The 14,002-nt window shown below is 37.2% G+C and overlaps 1 protein-coding gene across 1 annotated transcript in view; it reads left to right on the forward strand.

Moving 5' to 3' along the window:
- Nucleotides 1-14,002, forward strand: part of USP9X (ubiquitin specific peptidase 9, X-linked) — a 154,875-nt gene that overhangs the window by 86,181 nt on the left and 54,692 nt on the right. Inside the window, exons 17-21 of the mRNA XM_011942716.1 lie at nucleotides 628-723; nucleotides 1,155-1,366; nucleotides 3,144-3,384; nucleotides 3,621-3,770; nucleotides 4,991-5,111. Of these exons, the coding sequence (XP_011798106.1) occupies nucleotides 628-723; nucleotides 1,155-1,366; nucleotides 3,144-3,384; nucleotides 3,621-3,770; nucleotides 4,991-5,111 (820 nt within the window). The remainder of the gene's footprint in view (nucleotides 1-627; nucleotides 724-1,154; nucleotides 1,367-3,143; nucleotides 3,385-3,620; nucleotides 3,771-4,990; nucleotides 5,112-14,002) is intronic.

Genomic DNA, 14,002 nt, shown 5'->3' on the forward strand with positions numbered 1-14,002 from the left:
TTTTAACAGCAGAAACACATCTTAAAAATCAAAATTTGCACCACTCTACAAAATGTATACTGAATTGAACAAGAAAAATATGTTTTCTTACTTGGTCTCCCCATGCTTACCCCCTTTCCCCTCCCCAACCCTTTTATAGGGGCCAACACTGAAAGACTTCCTCAAAGTCCTCTAAGGTTCTGAACATAGTTTGGAAACCACTAATGTAATTAGATAAGTGATAAAGATTTATAGAAACTGGGGGTAGAGTAGTCCTTTATGCTAAACTGTGTTTCATGTAATCTCTTATTTCTTGTCAACTAATTTGAATTTCTTCTTGAGTGTCTGACTTGGTTATCAAGATACTAAATTATGGGGTTAAATAATAGTGGTCAAAGCATATTTTATTTTTACAAAAATGTACCTTTCATTCTTAAGCAAATTACTTTTTTCAGAGACTTTCATTTTGTATTTATTATCCTTTCTTTTGGTCTGTGCTTCTCACTTAATTTTACTTGATTATCAAAGTCAACTTACCATTAAATAATTGAATAGTGTATTTAAGATAACTGAGGATATGGTTTGAATTTAAATGCCCAAAAAAATATATGTTGAAAGGGGTGAATATTTTTATCATTTTGAAACCAGGTCGTGATTCAGAGTAATGATGATATTGCCAGCAGAGCTATAGATCTCCTCAAAGAGATATACACAAACCTTGGTCCAAGACTACAAGTCAATCAGGTGAGGATTGATGTGCATTAAAACTTCCGTATATAATTATTTCAGCCCACATTTCTCTTATACAAAAGAGAAAAAATACTATCTAAATGAATCTTGCCTTGATAATTGTCTTGAAGTGATTGGGTCATTTTTAATATAACTATTTATTACATGTTGAAATGGCAAAGAAAGTCTTTGTGAATTCATTTTGATGCTAACACCTAATCCTGAAGTTCACTTTTGGCTATCTAATTTATATTTGTTAACTTATGTAATGCTAGCTTCCTTTTAATAAACATACATTTTATTATTATATGGATTCTCTACTTAAATATGACTTGTTAATTGAGTACTATGATTAAATTAGCCATTGCCATCTTTAATTGGATTAATGTTTGATTTTTACGTTTTAAAGCAACTTTAACTGTGTTTATTTGGCCCGATATTTGTAGGTGGTGATCCATGAAGACTTCATTCAGTCTTGTTTTGATCGTCTGAAGGCTTCCTATGACACGTTGTGTGTTTTAGATGGTGACAAAGACAGTGTTAATTGTGCAAGACAGGAAGCTGTTCGAATGGTTCGAGTATTAACTGTTTTAAGGGAATATATAAATGAATGTGACAGTGATTATCATGAGGAAAGAACAATTCTCCCTATGTCAAGGTTTGTGAATCACTAATCTATTGGTGCTAATTCTTAATTATTTGATGTTTTCCTAGCCATTTGGTAAAAGGAGAGCAGAAATTTTTATTGTTTGAAAATTGTTGTCTTTGTCCATTAAAAACATTTTCATTTCATATAATTTTTTTTAATAACCTCCCCCACTCTCCCATCTGGTTTTGTTTTGGTTTTTTTGGGTGAGGCATTCTTACTCAAGTTGTTTTCTAGTTTTCTTTTGTCTTTGACATTATTGCTCATTAAGTGTTGCAGTGATATTTTGCAGTTAAAGTGTTTTTGTTTATTTGTTTATTTTGAGACAAGATCTTACTCTGTCACCCAGGCTGGAATGCCAGGATGTGATCATGGCTCACTGCAGCCTCAACCTCCTGGGCTCAAGTGACCTTCCCACCTCAGCCTCCCAGGTTTTTGGGGCTACAGCACAGGCTACCACACCTGACTAATTTTTTTTGTGGAGGTGGGGTCTCACTACATTGCCCAGGCTGGTTTCAAACTCCTACGCTCAAGGAAATCCTCCTGCTTTGGCCTCCCAAAGTGCTGAGATTATAGGCGTGAGCTGCAGTGCCTGGCCTGTAAAGAACTCTTAAAAGCTGCCTTGCATGGCAGTATAACAAATATTTTTAAATGGTGTTTATAGTTTTGGGATGTTTTGTATAGTCAGTGCCATCATTTTTTTTAAAGAGTTTTATTAACCATGAAATTATATACAGTTGCTTCTTGAATGTGATTTTTATTTTATATTTTACTTTAAAAAAAAGATACTATACCAATATAAATAGCATTTTGGAGTGAATTTTGATACAAAGCCTTTTTTCCAGAAAAGTGCATTTGTGGCATTTTTGTTGATGCTTTTAACAAAATGTAAAACTACCTTTTAAATGTAAAAGGTAAACTCTACCTTCTTTTTTTGAATTTTTTTTTTTTTCTTTTTATTAATACAGAGTCTACCTATGTTGTCCAGGCTGGTCTTGAACTCCTGGGCTCAAGGGATCTTCTTTCCTTGGCCTCCCAAAGTAGTAGGATTACAGGCATGAGCCACTGCATCCAGCCTACCTTTTACTTTTAAAAATAGTCTTAATGAGTTGAGCTTTTACAGCATAGAAATAAGCGTTAAATCTTTGTTTTAATTTCTTTTCAGTAGACACCCTATTTTCTGCAACCGTAGATATAAGACGAACAATAATAGAATATGATTATGTTTTTAAATATTATTTATATTTGTAGTTAAAAGGAGCAATATTTTTTTTTCTTTTGCATTTCACTCTTGTTGCCCAGGCTGGAGTGCAGTGGTGTGATCTCGGATCACTGCAACCTGTGCCTCCCAGGTTCAAGTGATTCTCCAGCCTCAGCCTCCCAAGTAGCTGGGATTACAGGTGCCCACCACCAAACCTGGCTTATTTTCTGTATTTTTAGTAGAGGGAGTTTCACCATGTTGGCGAGGCTGATCTCGAACTACTGACCTCAAATGATCCACCCGCCTTGGCCTCCCAAAGTGCTGGGATTACAGGCATGAGGCACTGTGCCTGGCCTTATTTTCAAGATACTGAAAATAATGCAGGTTGAGTATCCCTAATCCAAGAAATCCAAAATTCATCTGGTCCCAGACATTTCATATAAGGGATTCTCAAGCTATATTAAGTATCTTTAATTCACATCCTCTTATTTAATAAGAAAATACTCAATGTTAAATCCCTGGCATTATTTTCTTAGCAACAAAATTTCAGTCTGCTGAATATGATGATGTCTTTCTTTTTCCCCCTAGAGCATTCCGTGGTAAACACCTCTCTTTTGTAGTTCGATTTCCAAACCAGGGCAGACAGGTTGATGACTTGGAGGTATGGTCTCATACAAATGATACAATTGGTTCAGTACGACGATGTATTCTCAATCGTATTAAAGCCAACGTAGCCCACACAAAAATTGAGCTCTTTGTGGGCGGTGAGCTGATAGATCCTGCAGATGATAGAAAGTTGATTGGACAATTAAACTTAAAAGATAAATCGGTATGTATGTATAGTTAACAAATTTTTCAGTAAAATCAAACCAGAGACTATCATTTAATCAGTGAATACTAATTGAGCATTTGTTATGTTTGGGACTTTGTGTTAGGTGTTAGAGTTACAGCATTAAAGTATAGCATGTAGTCTTTTGAATTTTTTGCTTGGTATATCACTAAGTTTTGTGTTTTGTTTAAGTATTTTTCCTTGTTTTTGATACTAACATAGTATATCATTTTCAGCTTATTACAGCCAAACTTACACAAATAAGTTCCAATATGCCTTCAAGCCCTGATAGCTCTTCTGATTCCTCCACTGGATCTCCTGGAAACCATGGTAATCATTACAGTGATGGTCCCAATCCAGAAGTGGAAAGCTGTTTGCCTGGAGTGGTGAGTAGATACAGTTTTGAACTACTGTATGTAAGGTATTATGCTAGAGTTTTTAAGAATAAAGTATATAGAGTACTTTCTTTTCTTGAGGAGCTTACAGTTTAATGAGACAAAATAGTAACTATACAGTTAACCACCAACTTCAGAATGGATCCCTCTAAAAGGTAATTGTAACACAGTTGGAATTTAAAACATTATTTCCCCATAGGTATAGTATTGTTACTTTTACATAAAATTAACCAATTAGAGCTTAATTATAACACTTGGATGTATAAATTTAGAAGAATACAGTCATCCCTCATATGTGGAGAATTGGTTCCAGGACCTCTGCGTGTACCCAGAATCTTGCAGATGACCCTGTGCAACCAGTAGCCTTCCATATACTTGGGTTTTGCTTCCTGGAAATACTGAATTTTCTGTTCCACATTTGGTTGGGAAAAAGTCTGCATATAAGTGGACCTGTGCAGTTCAAACTTGTGTTGTTCAAGAGTCAGCTGTATCACTTTTAAAAATTTATGCCACAAAACGGGTCGTTCTTTTAGAACTATATATGAGCTGGGCATGGTGGCTCACACCTGTAATTCCAGCTACTTGGGAGGCTGTGAGGCAGGAAGATCGCTTGAGCCCAGGAGTTCTAGGCTGCAGTGAGCTGTGATTGTGCCATTATGCTCTAGCCTGGTCAACAGAGTGAGATCCCATCTCTAAAAATATAAATAAATGAAAACAAGAACTATGTAGGAAAATACCTGTAATCTTTATCAGATTGTCAGTAACATATAGCCGAAGAAACAATGACTCTTCCCTTTTTTAAGTTCTCTTTTCGCCCCTCCCCACAGAAATTTTGATGGTTACAATAACAGCAGCCACTCCAGTGTCAGGAGGATTTGGCTCTCTATAACAATTGGATTAAGAATTTGATAGTGGGCATGGCAGCCTTTTGTTATGTCCAGAGTCTAAATTGTATATAAGAGAGAAATGGTTTAATAGAACAGGAGAGGAACTATCACAAAAAAGTGACTGGAAGTGACTTGGATGATGTATTTAATCTGCACTATTAAGGATTTGTAAGGATTAAAAGATGGGAAAGTCAGACTATTTCGAAGAGTAGAAATGGCATAAGTAAAAGTAAAGGGATTAACACAGAGAAACTTACTTAGGGGGGCTTTTCTAATGGAAGTAAATAATTTACAGGTAATTATTTTGTGTATTTTATATTCTAGATAATGTCACTGCATCCCAGATACATCTCTTTTCTTTGGCAAGTTGCAGACTTAGGTAGCAGCCTAAATATGCCACCGCTTAGAGATGGAGCAAGAGTGCTTATGAAACTTATGCCGCCAGGTAAGAATTTTTAAATGATGATCAAGTACTTGCTGGACAATAAAGGAATATATTAGCAAATTCTGTTTCTAAATGGACCGTGCTTTTTGGTATAGACTACAACAAGAGTCACAGATGACAGCCCACAAGCCACATCAAGCCCGCTGCTTGTTTTTCTGCATCCCAAGAGCTATATTCTTAAGTGGCTACAAAAAAAAAATCTAGAAGAAGAATATTGTGATACATGAAAATTATGTGAAGTTTAAATTTTAGTGTCCATGATCAAAACCAGGCTCATTTGTTTACATTCTGTCTACATGACTGCTTTTGTCTTAAAACAGCACAGCTCAGGAGTTGTGGCAGAGGCCATATGGCTCACAAGCCTAAACTACTTAATTTCCCTGGCCCTTTACAGAAAATGTTTGCCTATACCTGGACTATAATGGGGGGTTATGTGTCATCTGCGGTATTGTTCCTTTTTTATTCCTTAGAAACGACCACTTTCAGCTTCTCGCTTTTACTTTTGTATATATATGTACCATTATGTCTGGAGTGCCCTCATACGGCTATTTCTTTGTTACTTATAGATACATACTGATTTTCTACTGTGTAGATGAAAACTTAACTGTTACATACCCCCACATCCTCCCAGTATTTGCTTAAATCCAGATTCAGCATTTACATTTCCAAGATTGTGAAATGTAGTTCTCTAGATTACTGATAACTTTCATCCTGGATTTAATAATTTCCCTTTTATTTTCCTGATTGTACACCTATCACTTATTCTTTCCACATACTTTTTTTTGAAGTATTTTTTATCTGAATGTAGGCAAACTATCACATTTGATTAATGGTTTGTGTATAGAATCCTAGGTTTGAAAATATATTCCTTCTAGCTGGTGGCATTGCTGATGAGAAGACCAAAGTCCTCTTGGTTTCTGTTCCTTTGCATGTGACCTTCATTTCTGGAAGTTTTGGTTTTATCCTTACATCTTGAAATATTATGATGTGTCTTAGAGTTAGGTCTGTTTTGTGGTGCATCATCTGTGGGCCTGGAGATTTCCTCAGTTGAGAGAGATTTGTGTTCTTTGATAGTTTTCTCACCAGCATTTTGCATTTTGTGTGTCTTTGAAATATCTAAGTGTGATGGTGAATCTACTAGATCTAATTTTACCTTTTCTCTCTTCCCTTCTCTCTTTAATCTTATTCCACCTTTGGGGTGGCTTCTTTAACCTTTTCCAGCTCTCTTGTTGGCTTTTCCCTTCCAAATATTCTAGTGTTAAAATTTCAAGACCTTTCTGCTAGTGATCCATTTCCATATACAGGATTTTATTTTTCACTAACACACTCTTGTGTTTCTGTTATAATATATGTGTGTTCCTTTAAAACCTAATGTTCGGCAAAATTATGCACTAAAAATATTAGGGCTTTGGGGGAAAAAGTAGAGTTTGGGCAGATCGTTCAAGCCTATACAATTTAAAAAAATTAAAAATTTTTTTAATGTATTTTTTGGAAATATTTACAATCTTACAGAAAAATTAGAAGTACAATTCAAGAACATTTGAGAGTAATTTAGTGGTTTTTGTAGTCCCATTGCCCACCAAATACTTTCCCTACAAACAAGGATATTTGTCTGTATAAGCAAAATTCAGCCATCTGTACCAGGAAGTTAATGTCGATTCATTACTGCCATCTACTTAGCAGACCCTATTCAGTGTTTTCACTCATCTCCTTCACAGCAAAAAGATACAGTTCAAACTCAAATATAGTCAGCCCTCCATATCCATGGGTTCTGGATCTATGGATTCAAACAACTGTGGATCAAAAATATTTGGAGGAAAAAACATTGTTCAAAGTTACAAAAAGCAAAACTTGAATTTGCCACATGCTGAGTACTGTGTTGAATCCACACAAATGAAGCTATGTGTAGGCATTGTATTAGGTGCTACAAGTACAGTGAGGCACCAGATAATGACGTTTTAGTCAGTGATAGACCACATATACAATGGTGGTTCTATAAAATTATAATACCGTATTTTTACTGTACCGTTTCTATGTTTAAATACACAAATACTTACCATTGTGTTATAATTGCTTACAGTATTCAGTACAGTAACATGCTTGTATGGGTTTATAGCCCAGGAGCAATAGGCAATGCCATATATAACCTAGATGTGTTGTAGGCTGTATCATCCAGATTTGTTGTAAACACACTCTGTGATGTTCACATAGTGATGAAATCGCTTAATGATGCATTTCTCAGAACATATCTTATGCAACATGTGACTGTAATCCGGAGTTAATTTATACGGGAAGAGGTGCATAGGTTGTATGCAAATTCTACATCATTTTATATAAGGCATTTGAGCATCCCTGGATTTTGGTATTGGGAGGGTGGATCCTGGAACCAACCCCGCACCACCACACCCCCCATGGATACCAGGGAATAACTGTATTGCATTTAGTTAATATATCTCTTTAGTTTCCTTCTGAAACAGTTCCTCATACTGTTTTTGACCTTCATGACCTTGACTCTTAAGGATTACAGGCCAGTTAATTATAGAATGTCCTACAGTTTAGATTTGTTTTACCATGATTAGATTCAGGTGATGCATCTTTGGCAGAAATACCACAGAAGCAATGTTCTGTTCATCTCAATGCATCTGGTCAGATAGTATGTAATTTCAGTTTTTCCCATTACTGACTGTGATCACTTGAGTTTCTTCCTTGCTTCCCCACTGTAAAATTACCCTTCCCTTTGAAAGTATTTTGGGCCAGGCGCGGTGACTCATGCCTATAATTCCAGCACTTTGGGAGGCTGAGGTGGGCAGATCACTTGAGGCCAGGAGTTTGAGACCAGCCTGGCCAACATGGCGAAACCCCGTCTCGACTAAAAATACAAAAATTAGCCAGGCATGTTAGTGTGCACCTGTAATCCCAGCTACTCGGGATGCTGAGGGTGGAGAATCGCTTGGACCTGGGAGGCGGAGGTTGCAGTGAGCCGAGATCATGCCACTGTACTCCAGCCTGGGCGACAGCGAGATTCCATCTGAAAAAAAAAAAAAAGTATTTTGTGCAGAGGTACTTTGAAAATATTTATACTGTTCCTCATCAGGCTTTGTATTCATTCATTTATATCTGTATGAAATAATGGTCAAGGAGTTATAATCTGTTACTATCATTTATCTTGATGCTGAAATGATCTCTAGTTTGGCTAGTGGGAGTCCTTTCAGGCTGTTCTGTGTTACTTTAATATGTTCCCATTATTCTTTCAGCAGTTGTATGCTTTTTGGCTCAAGATGTTTCAGATTAGGTCAGGTGCAGTGGCTCATGCCTATAATCCTAACACTTTGGGAGGGTGAGGCAGGAGGATCACTGGAGCTCAGGATTCATGACCAGCCTGGGCAACATAGCCAGACCTCATTTCTATTAAAAATATAAAAAATTAGCCAGGTGTGGTGATGGGTACCTGTAGTCCCAGCTACTTGGGAGGCTGAGGTGGGAGGATCACTTGAGCCTGGGAGATGGAGGCTGCATTGAGCTATATGATCATGCCACTGTACTCCAGCCTGAGCAACAGAACAAGACGTGTCTCAAAAAAAAAAAAGTTCCAGATTAACATCTTGTACCCTTTCTGCCCCAGTCCTGGAATTGGCTATTTCTCCAAGGAGGCCTGCTTGGTTTATTTTCCTGGAGAATGGTATTTAGAAACCAAGATCTGGACATTTATTGCACTCATTGCTATTGATGTATTGTTGCTCCCTGGCTCTCTAAGCAGTTAGAACTAAGGAATATATGTATGTGTATCCACATTTAAGTCTGTTACTATATACACACACACACAAATATATATATGTGTGTATGTTTTTACAAAACCATGGGGTCACACGACTTCCTCCCATTCCAGCCTATCAGTTTCATTCTAGTTTTCTCCCTTTCCGTATTTGTAATTTTTTTTTTTTTTTTTTTTTGAGACAGAATCTCGCTCTGTCACCGAGGCTGGAGTGCAGTGGCGTGATCTTGATTCACTGCAACCTCTGCCTCCCGGGTTCAAGGGATATCTCCTGCCTCAGCCTCCCAGTAGCTGAGATTACAGGCCTGAGCCACCGCGCCTGACCAAACTCGCTTTTCTGACAGTGAAACACCTGGCTTCTGTTATCCTCTCACTTATTTTCCTATTTAATCAGTTATCTCTAGCACCCCTCACCCTTTCTTTGAATGCAGAAGGACTCTGTCTCTGAACTTTGGGTCTCCACCCTAGGGACACTCCTCACTCTGCTTGAGTTGATTCTTTATGCTGAGCTCTACCCGCTTGTTGGGATCCCTCCTCCTCCATGATCTGTAATTCCCAACATAGGACTACCTTTAAAACTTGCACATAGTTTAGTTAGAGCACTTATAAAATGATAATTAGTATCCTCAGAGATAACTTGGACAGCCCAGGCAGGTACTTCAGTGTGGCTGAAGGCTTCCTCAGGAGATAGTAAAAAGACAAAACCAATACAGAGGAAATGCTGACTTGACATTGCTGAGATACAGTGCAAAAGAGTGGAGCTCTGAGATAGATGGGCTACTGTTAAGATAGGCACGGGGGGAGTAAAACTTGCCAAGGTCCATGAAAGTCTAGTTTAGGATTGTATCTCACAAGATGAGCCCTTGATGCAAGTATTCACTTTAAATTTTCCTTTAAAAAGAAATAGGCTTCTGCCTACACATCTACCATGCTGAGGGGGCTTTTTGCTTTGCTCATTTTTATTTTTTTGTTGAAGATTAACAGTTCTGCTGTTCTGGCTACTGTTGCCTGGGAGAAATCACATGAACAAACTCACCTTCCGCATTATACTGACATCATTATATTTGCCAATTGATTGTGAGCTAATTGGGGTTATGGAAACGTGCTATAGCATAACAGACTGTAATTATTTCTCTCTAGGCTATTACTGATGGATATTATGTTTTCTTCTTTTTCCAGCATCATCTTTTACTGTCCTTGAGTTTTTTTTTTTTTTAAACAAAACTAGCTTCAAACTGTTTACAAAGAGTACAAATAGCTCCCAAATTCAGTAATTAACAGTTTGCCATAGTTATGGCATTCTGTGATTTTTTTTTTCTAACATTTGGAGAGCAAGTTGTTGGCCAGGCTGGTCTCAAACACTTGACCTCAGGTGATCTACTTGCCTCGGCCTCCCAAAGTGCTAGGATTACAGGCATGAACCACAGCACTCGGCCAAGTCATCCTTATTTCATTCTCATTGTGGTAAGGTGATATCTCATTGTGGTTTGGATTTGTATTTCCTTAATGATTTAGTTATGTTGAGTGTGCTTTCGTGTACATGTTGGCCATTTGGATGTCTTCTTTAGAGAAATATCTGTTCAAATCTTTTGCCCATTTTAGAAATCAGATTTTTTGCTTTTTTGCTGTTGAGTTCCTTATATATTCTGGATATTAACCCCTTGTCAGATGCATAGTTTGCAGATATTTTCTCCCATTCTGTAGATTTGTCTTTTTGTGGTCTTGATTATTTCCTTTGTTGGGTAGAAGCTTTTTAGTTTAATGTAATTTCGTTTGTCTGTTTTTGTGTTTGTTGCCTGTACTTTTGAAGTCTTAGCCAAAAAGTCCTTGCCCGCACTAATGACACGAAACATTTCCCTTGTGTTTTCTTCTAGTAGTTTTATAGTTTCAGGTCTTACATTTAAATTTTTAACCCCTCTTGAGTTTATTTTTACATATGATGAATAATAGGAGTCTAGTTTCATTTTTCTGCATATGTATATTCAGTTTTCGCAACACCGTTTTTATTGAAGAGATTGCCTTTTCCCCCAATGTGTGTTCTTGGCACCTTTGTTGAAAATCTGTTGTTTCTGATTATGTGGATTTATTTCTGGGTTCTCCATTCTGTTCAGTTGATCTGTGTCTATTTTTGTGTCAATACCATGCTATTTTGGTTACTATTGCTCTGTAGTGAATTTTGAAGTCAAGTAGTGTGATGCTTTCAGCTTTGTTCTTTTTACTCAAGATTGCTTCAGCTATTTGGAGTCTTTTGTAGTTCTATATGAATTTTAGGAGTGTTTTTTGTATTTTTTTGTTTCACCTTGCAGATTCAGCTCAAAGGATGTTTTATCTATTTCTGTGAAGAATATAATTGGTATTTTAATAGAGATTGCATTCAATCTGTAGATTGCTTTGGGTAATACGGACATTTTAACAATATTTGTTCTTCTAATCCACAGACATGGAATAGTTTTCCATTTATTTGTGTCCTGTTTTCTGTCTTTCATCAGTTTTTTTGTAGTGATCTTTCTCCTCCTTGCTTAAATTTATTCCTAGGTATCTTGTATTTTTGCAGCTATTGTAAGTGAGATTTCTTTCTTGATTTCTCTTTCAGATAGTTTGCTGTTGGCAAATGGAAACACTACTGAGTTTTGTATATTGATTTTTATATCCTGCAGTTAACTAACACAGGTTCACGCTTGTACCAGTCCAGCTTCCTAGTCGTCTTCCGTTCCATATTTGTATCTCTACAGCAATGAGAAATCTATTTCCCCAATTTCCTAAACCTGAGGGAGTTGGAAAGGCTTCTTAATCAGTCTTTAGCCTCTGTCTTTAGGCCTTCGAATCATCTGTGCCTTCCCAAATGTTTGTTGTTTTCATATCTTAGCTTTTCTCAGATTTAGTGGGGCACTAATTTATAGGCCCCCTCTTCTCCTTGCCTTCACAACAAGCACTTCTTGATTCAGCTAAACCAACTATGTTCATCTTCACTACACCTTCAGTAATTTGTTGACAGCAGTTTAATGTGTTGCTTCCTCTTCTGTTTTTATGTTCTTTTGAGTTTCCGTATTTTTATATTCATTAATTCTCATTTTAGTGGGGTTTGGGGATGAAGTACTGATAAATATAGTTCAGTACACCATATTTAGTTGACACATAATTTTTAAAGCTGTCTTTTGCTTTTATTACCTCCATTTTCTAAATTAAACACTTTGCTGGGCTTCTCATCTTGCTTTGCAATTATTATGGGACAGAAGCATTTCACATGAGATTCTTAGCTAAGGCTTCTCTCAAAAGATATATTGCATTCTTGTCTGTTACATCGTTTAGAATTTACATAGTTTCATTTGCTAGTATTTCAGTATTAGTCCTTGCATTGCTTTACTGCAGATTCAACCTTCACAACATACTGTAAAAACACAAACCCACCACTGAATCCTTGATCTTGTGATTGGCGCTTAATGCCACCAGATGGCGAGCATGAGCCCTTGTCAGACAGTTAAGGCAAGAAACTTGAAGTGGGTGCTTTTTTCATATTTTATATAATCAAACTAGAGTACCTAAATTTGAAACAGCCAGCTTTTGAAAAAGCTGGTAATGGTTGTATTGCAGCAGAAAATTATAGGCTTTGGACTCAAATGGGCTTGAGTTCCAATCCTGCTTCTAATTGCTACTCTATGGTGTTAAACATAAGTTTCATAGTTTATTAGAGCTTCCTTGTCCTTAGAACTGGGATAGTAATAGCTTTTTTGTGTAATTGCAGGGATTAGATGAAACAATGTATGGAAAACCCCTAGCCTAGTGACTGGCACTTGGTATTCAATAAACATTAACCCACTCTCTGTCACTTCCTTTTCTTAGAGCTCCTGCTTCCTTTCTTATCCAGGAGTTTATGTGTCTAAAACTTGGTAATACAATCTTTTGTAAAAGTCTGTTGCAAGCTCTTAGCACTGATAAACTCATTTTAAACCGCACAACATCCCTGTAAGGTATAGTTAATGACTAGGAAAAAAGCTAATGATTCTATCTTTCCCCTCCATTTAAAACACATCCAAGAGTGCACAAATACTAAATGATCACCCAAATGTTACACTTCTCTTCATTCTGAATCTTTGCCTGAAGCCAAGTGCCCATGTTGTGATTTGCTGTTAAACTTAAAACTGCTGCAGTACTCTCTATATGTAATATAATCTTTTGTAAAAGTCTGTTGTAAGCTCTTAGCACTGATAAACTCAAACCACACAACATACCTATAAAGAAATTATTTATTTTATCTGTATTTTAAAGATGGAGAAACTGAAGCCCAGAGAGATTGTTAATTCACTTGGGACACATAGCTTTAATGCTATTTCTCATTTCTTTTTTTTTTTTTAAAGAGAGAGGGCCTTACTCTGTGTCCCAGGCTAGAGTGCAGTGGCATGATCCTAGCTCACTGTAACCTCAAACTCCTGGCCTTGAGTGAGGCTCCTGCCTAGGAGTAGCTAGGACTGCAGGTGCATACCACCACACCTGGCTTTTTTTTTTTTTTTTTTTATATATGGAGTCTCACACTATCGCCCAGGCTGCAGTGCAGTGGCACAGTCTCTACTTACTGCAGCCTCTGCCTCCTGGATTCAAGTGATTCTCCTGCCTCAGCCTCCCGAGTAGCTGGGATTACAGATGGACGCCACCATGCCTGGCTGATTGTTGTATTTTTGATAGAGACGGAGTTTCATCATGTTGGTCAGACTGGTCTCGAACCCCTGATCTCAGGTGATCTGCTTGCCTCGGCCTCCCGAAGTGCTGGGATTATAGGCGTGAGCTGCTGCGCCCAGCCCTATTTTTCTTTTCTTTAAAAGAAGCTTTTACTTTAAAAAAAAAAAAAAAAATTATTATTTATCAAGTTTTTTTTTTTTAATCATAGGGCAATTACCTTAGATCATCAAAATACTTTCCGAGGTTGATTGTTAATAAAACTGGAGTATTTGGTAGCTAATGCTTAATTGTATTTTGGGATTATCTTACTTTTCCCCCACTGTGTCTTTTCACTGTAACTTAAAATACATTTATGTTTTGGCCGGGCGCGGTGGCTCACGCCTGTAATCCCAGCACTTTGGGAGGCCGAGGCGGGCGGATCACGAGGTCAGGAGATCGAGACCAT

This window comes from Colobus angolensis, unplaced genomic scaffold, assembly GCF_000951035.1.
Source record: "Colobus angolensis palliatus isolate OR3802 unplaced genomic scaffold, Cang.pa_1.0 Scaffold103, whole genome shotgun sequence".
Lineage (NCBI taxonomy): Eukaryota > Metazoa > Chordata > Mammalia > Primates > Cercopithecidae > Colobus > Colobus angolensis.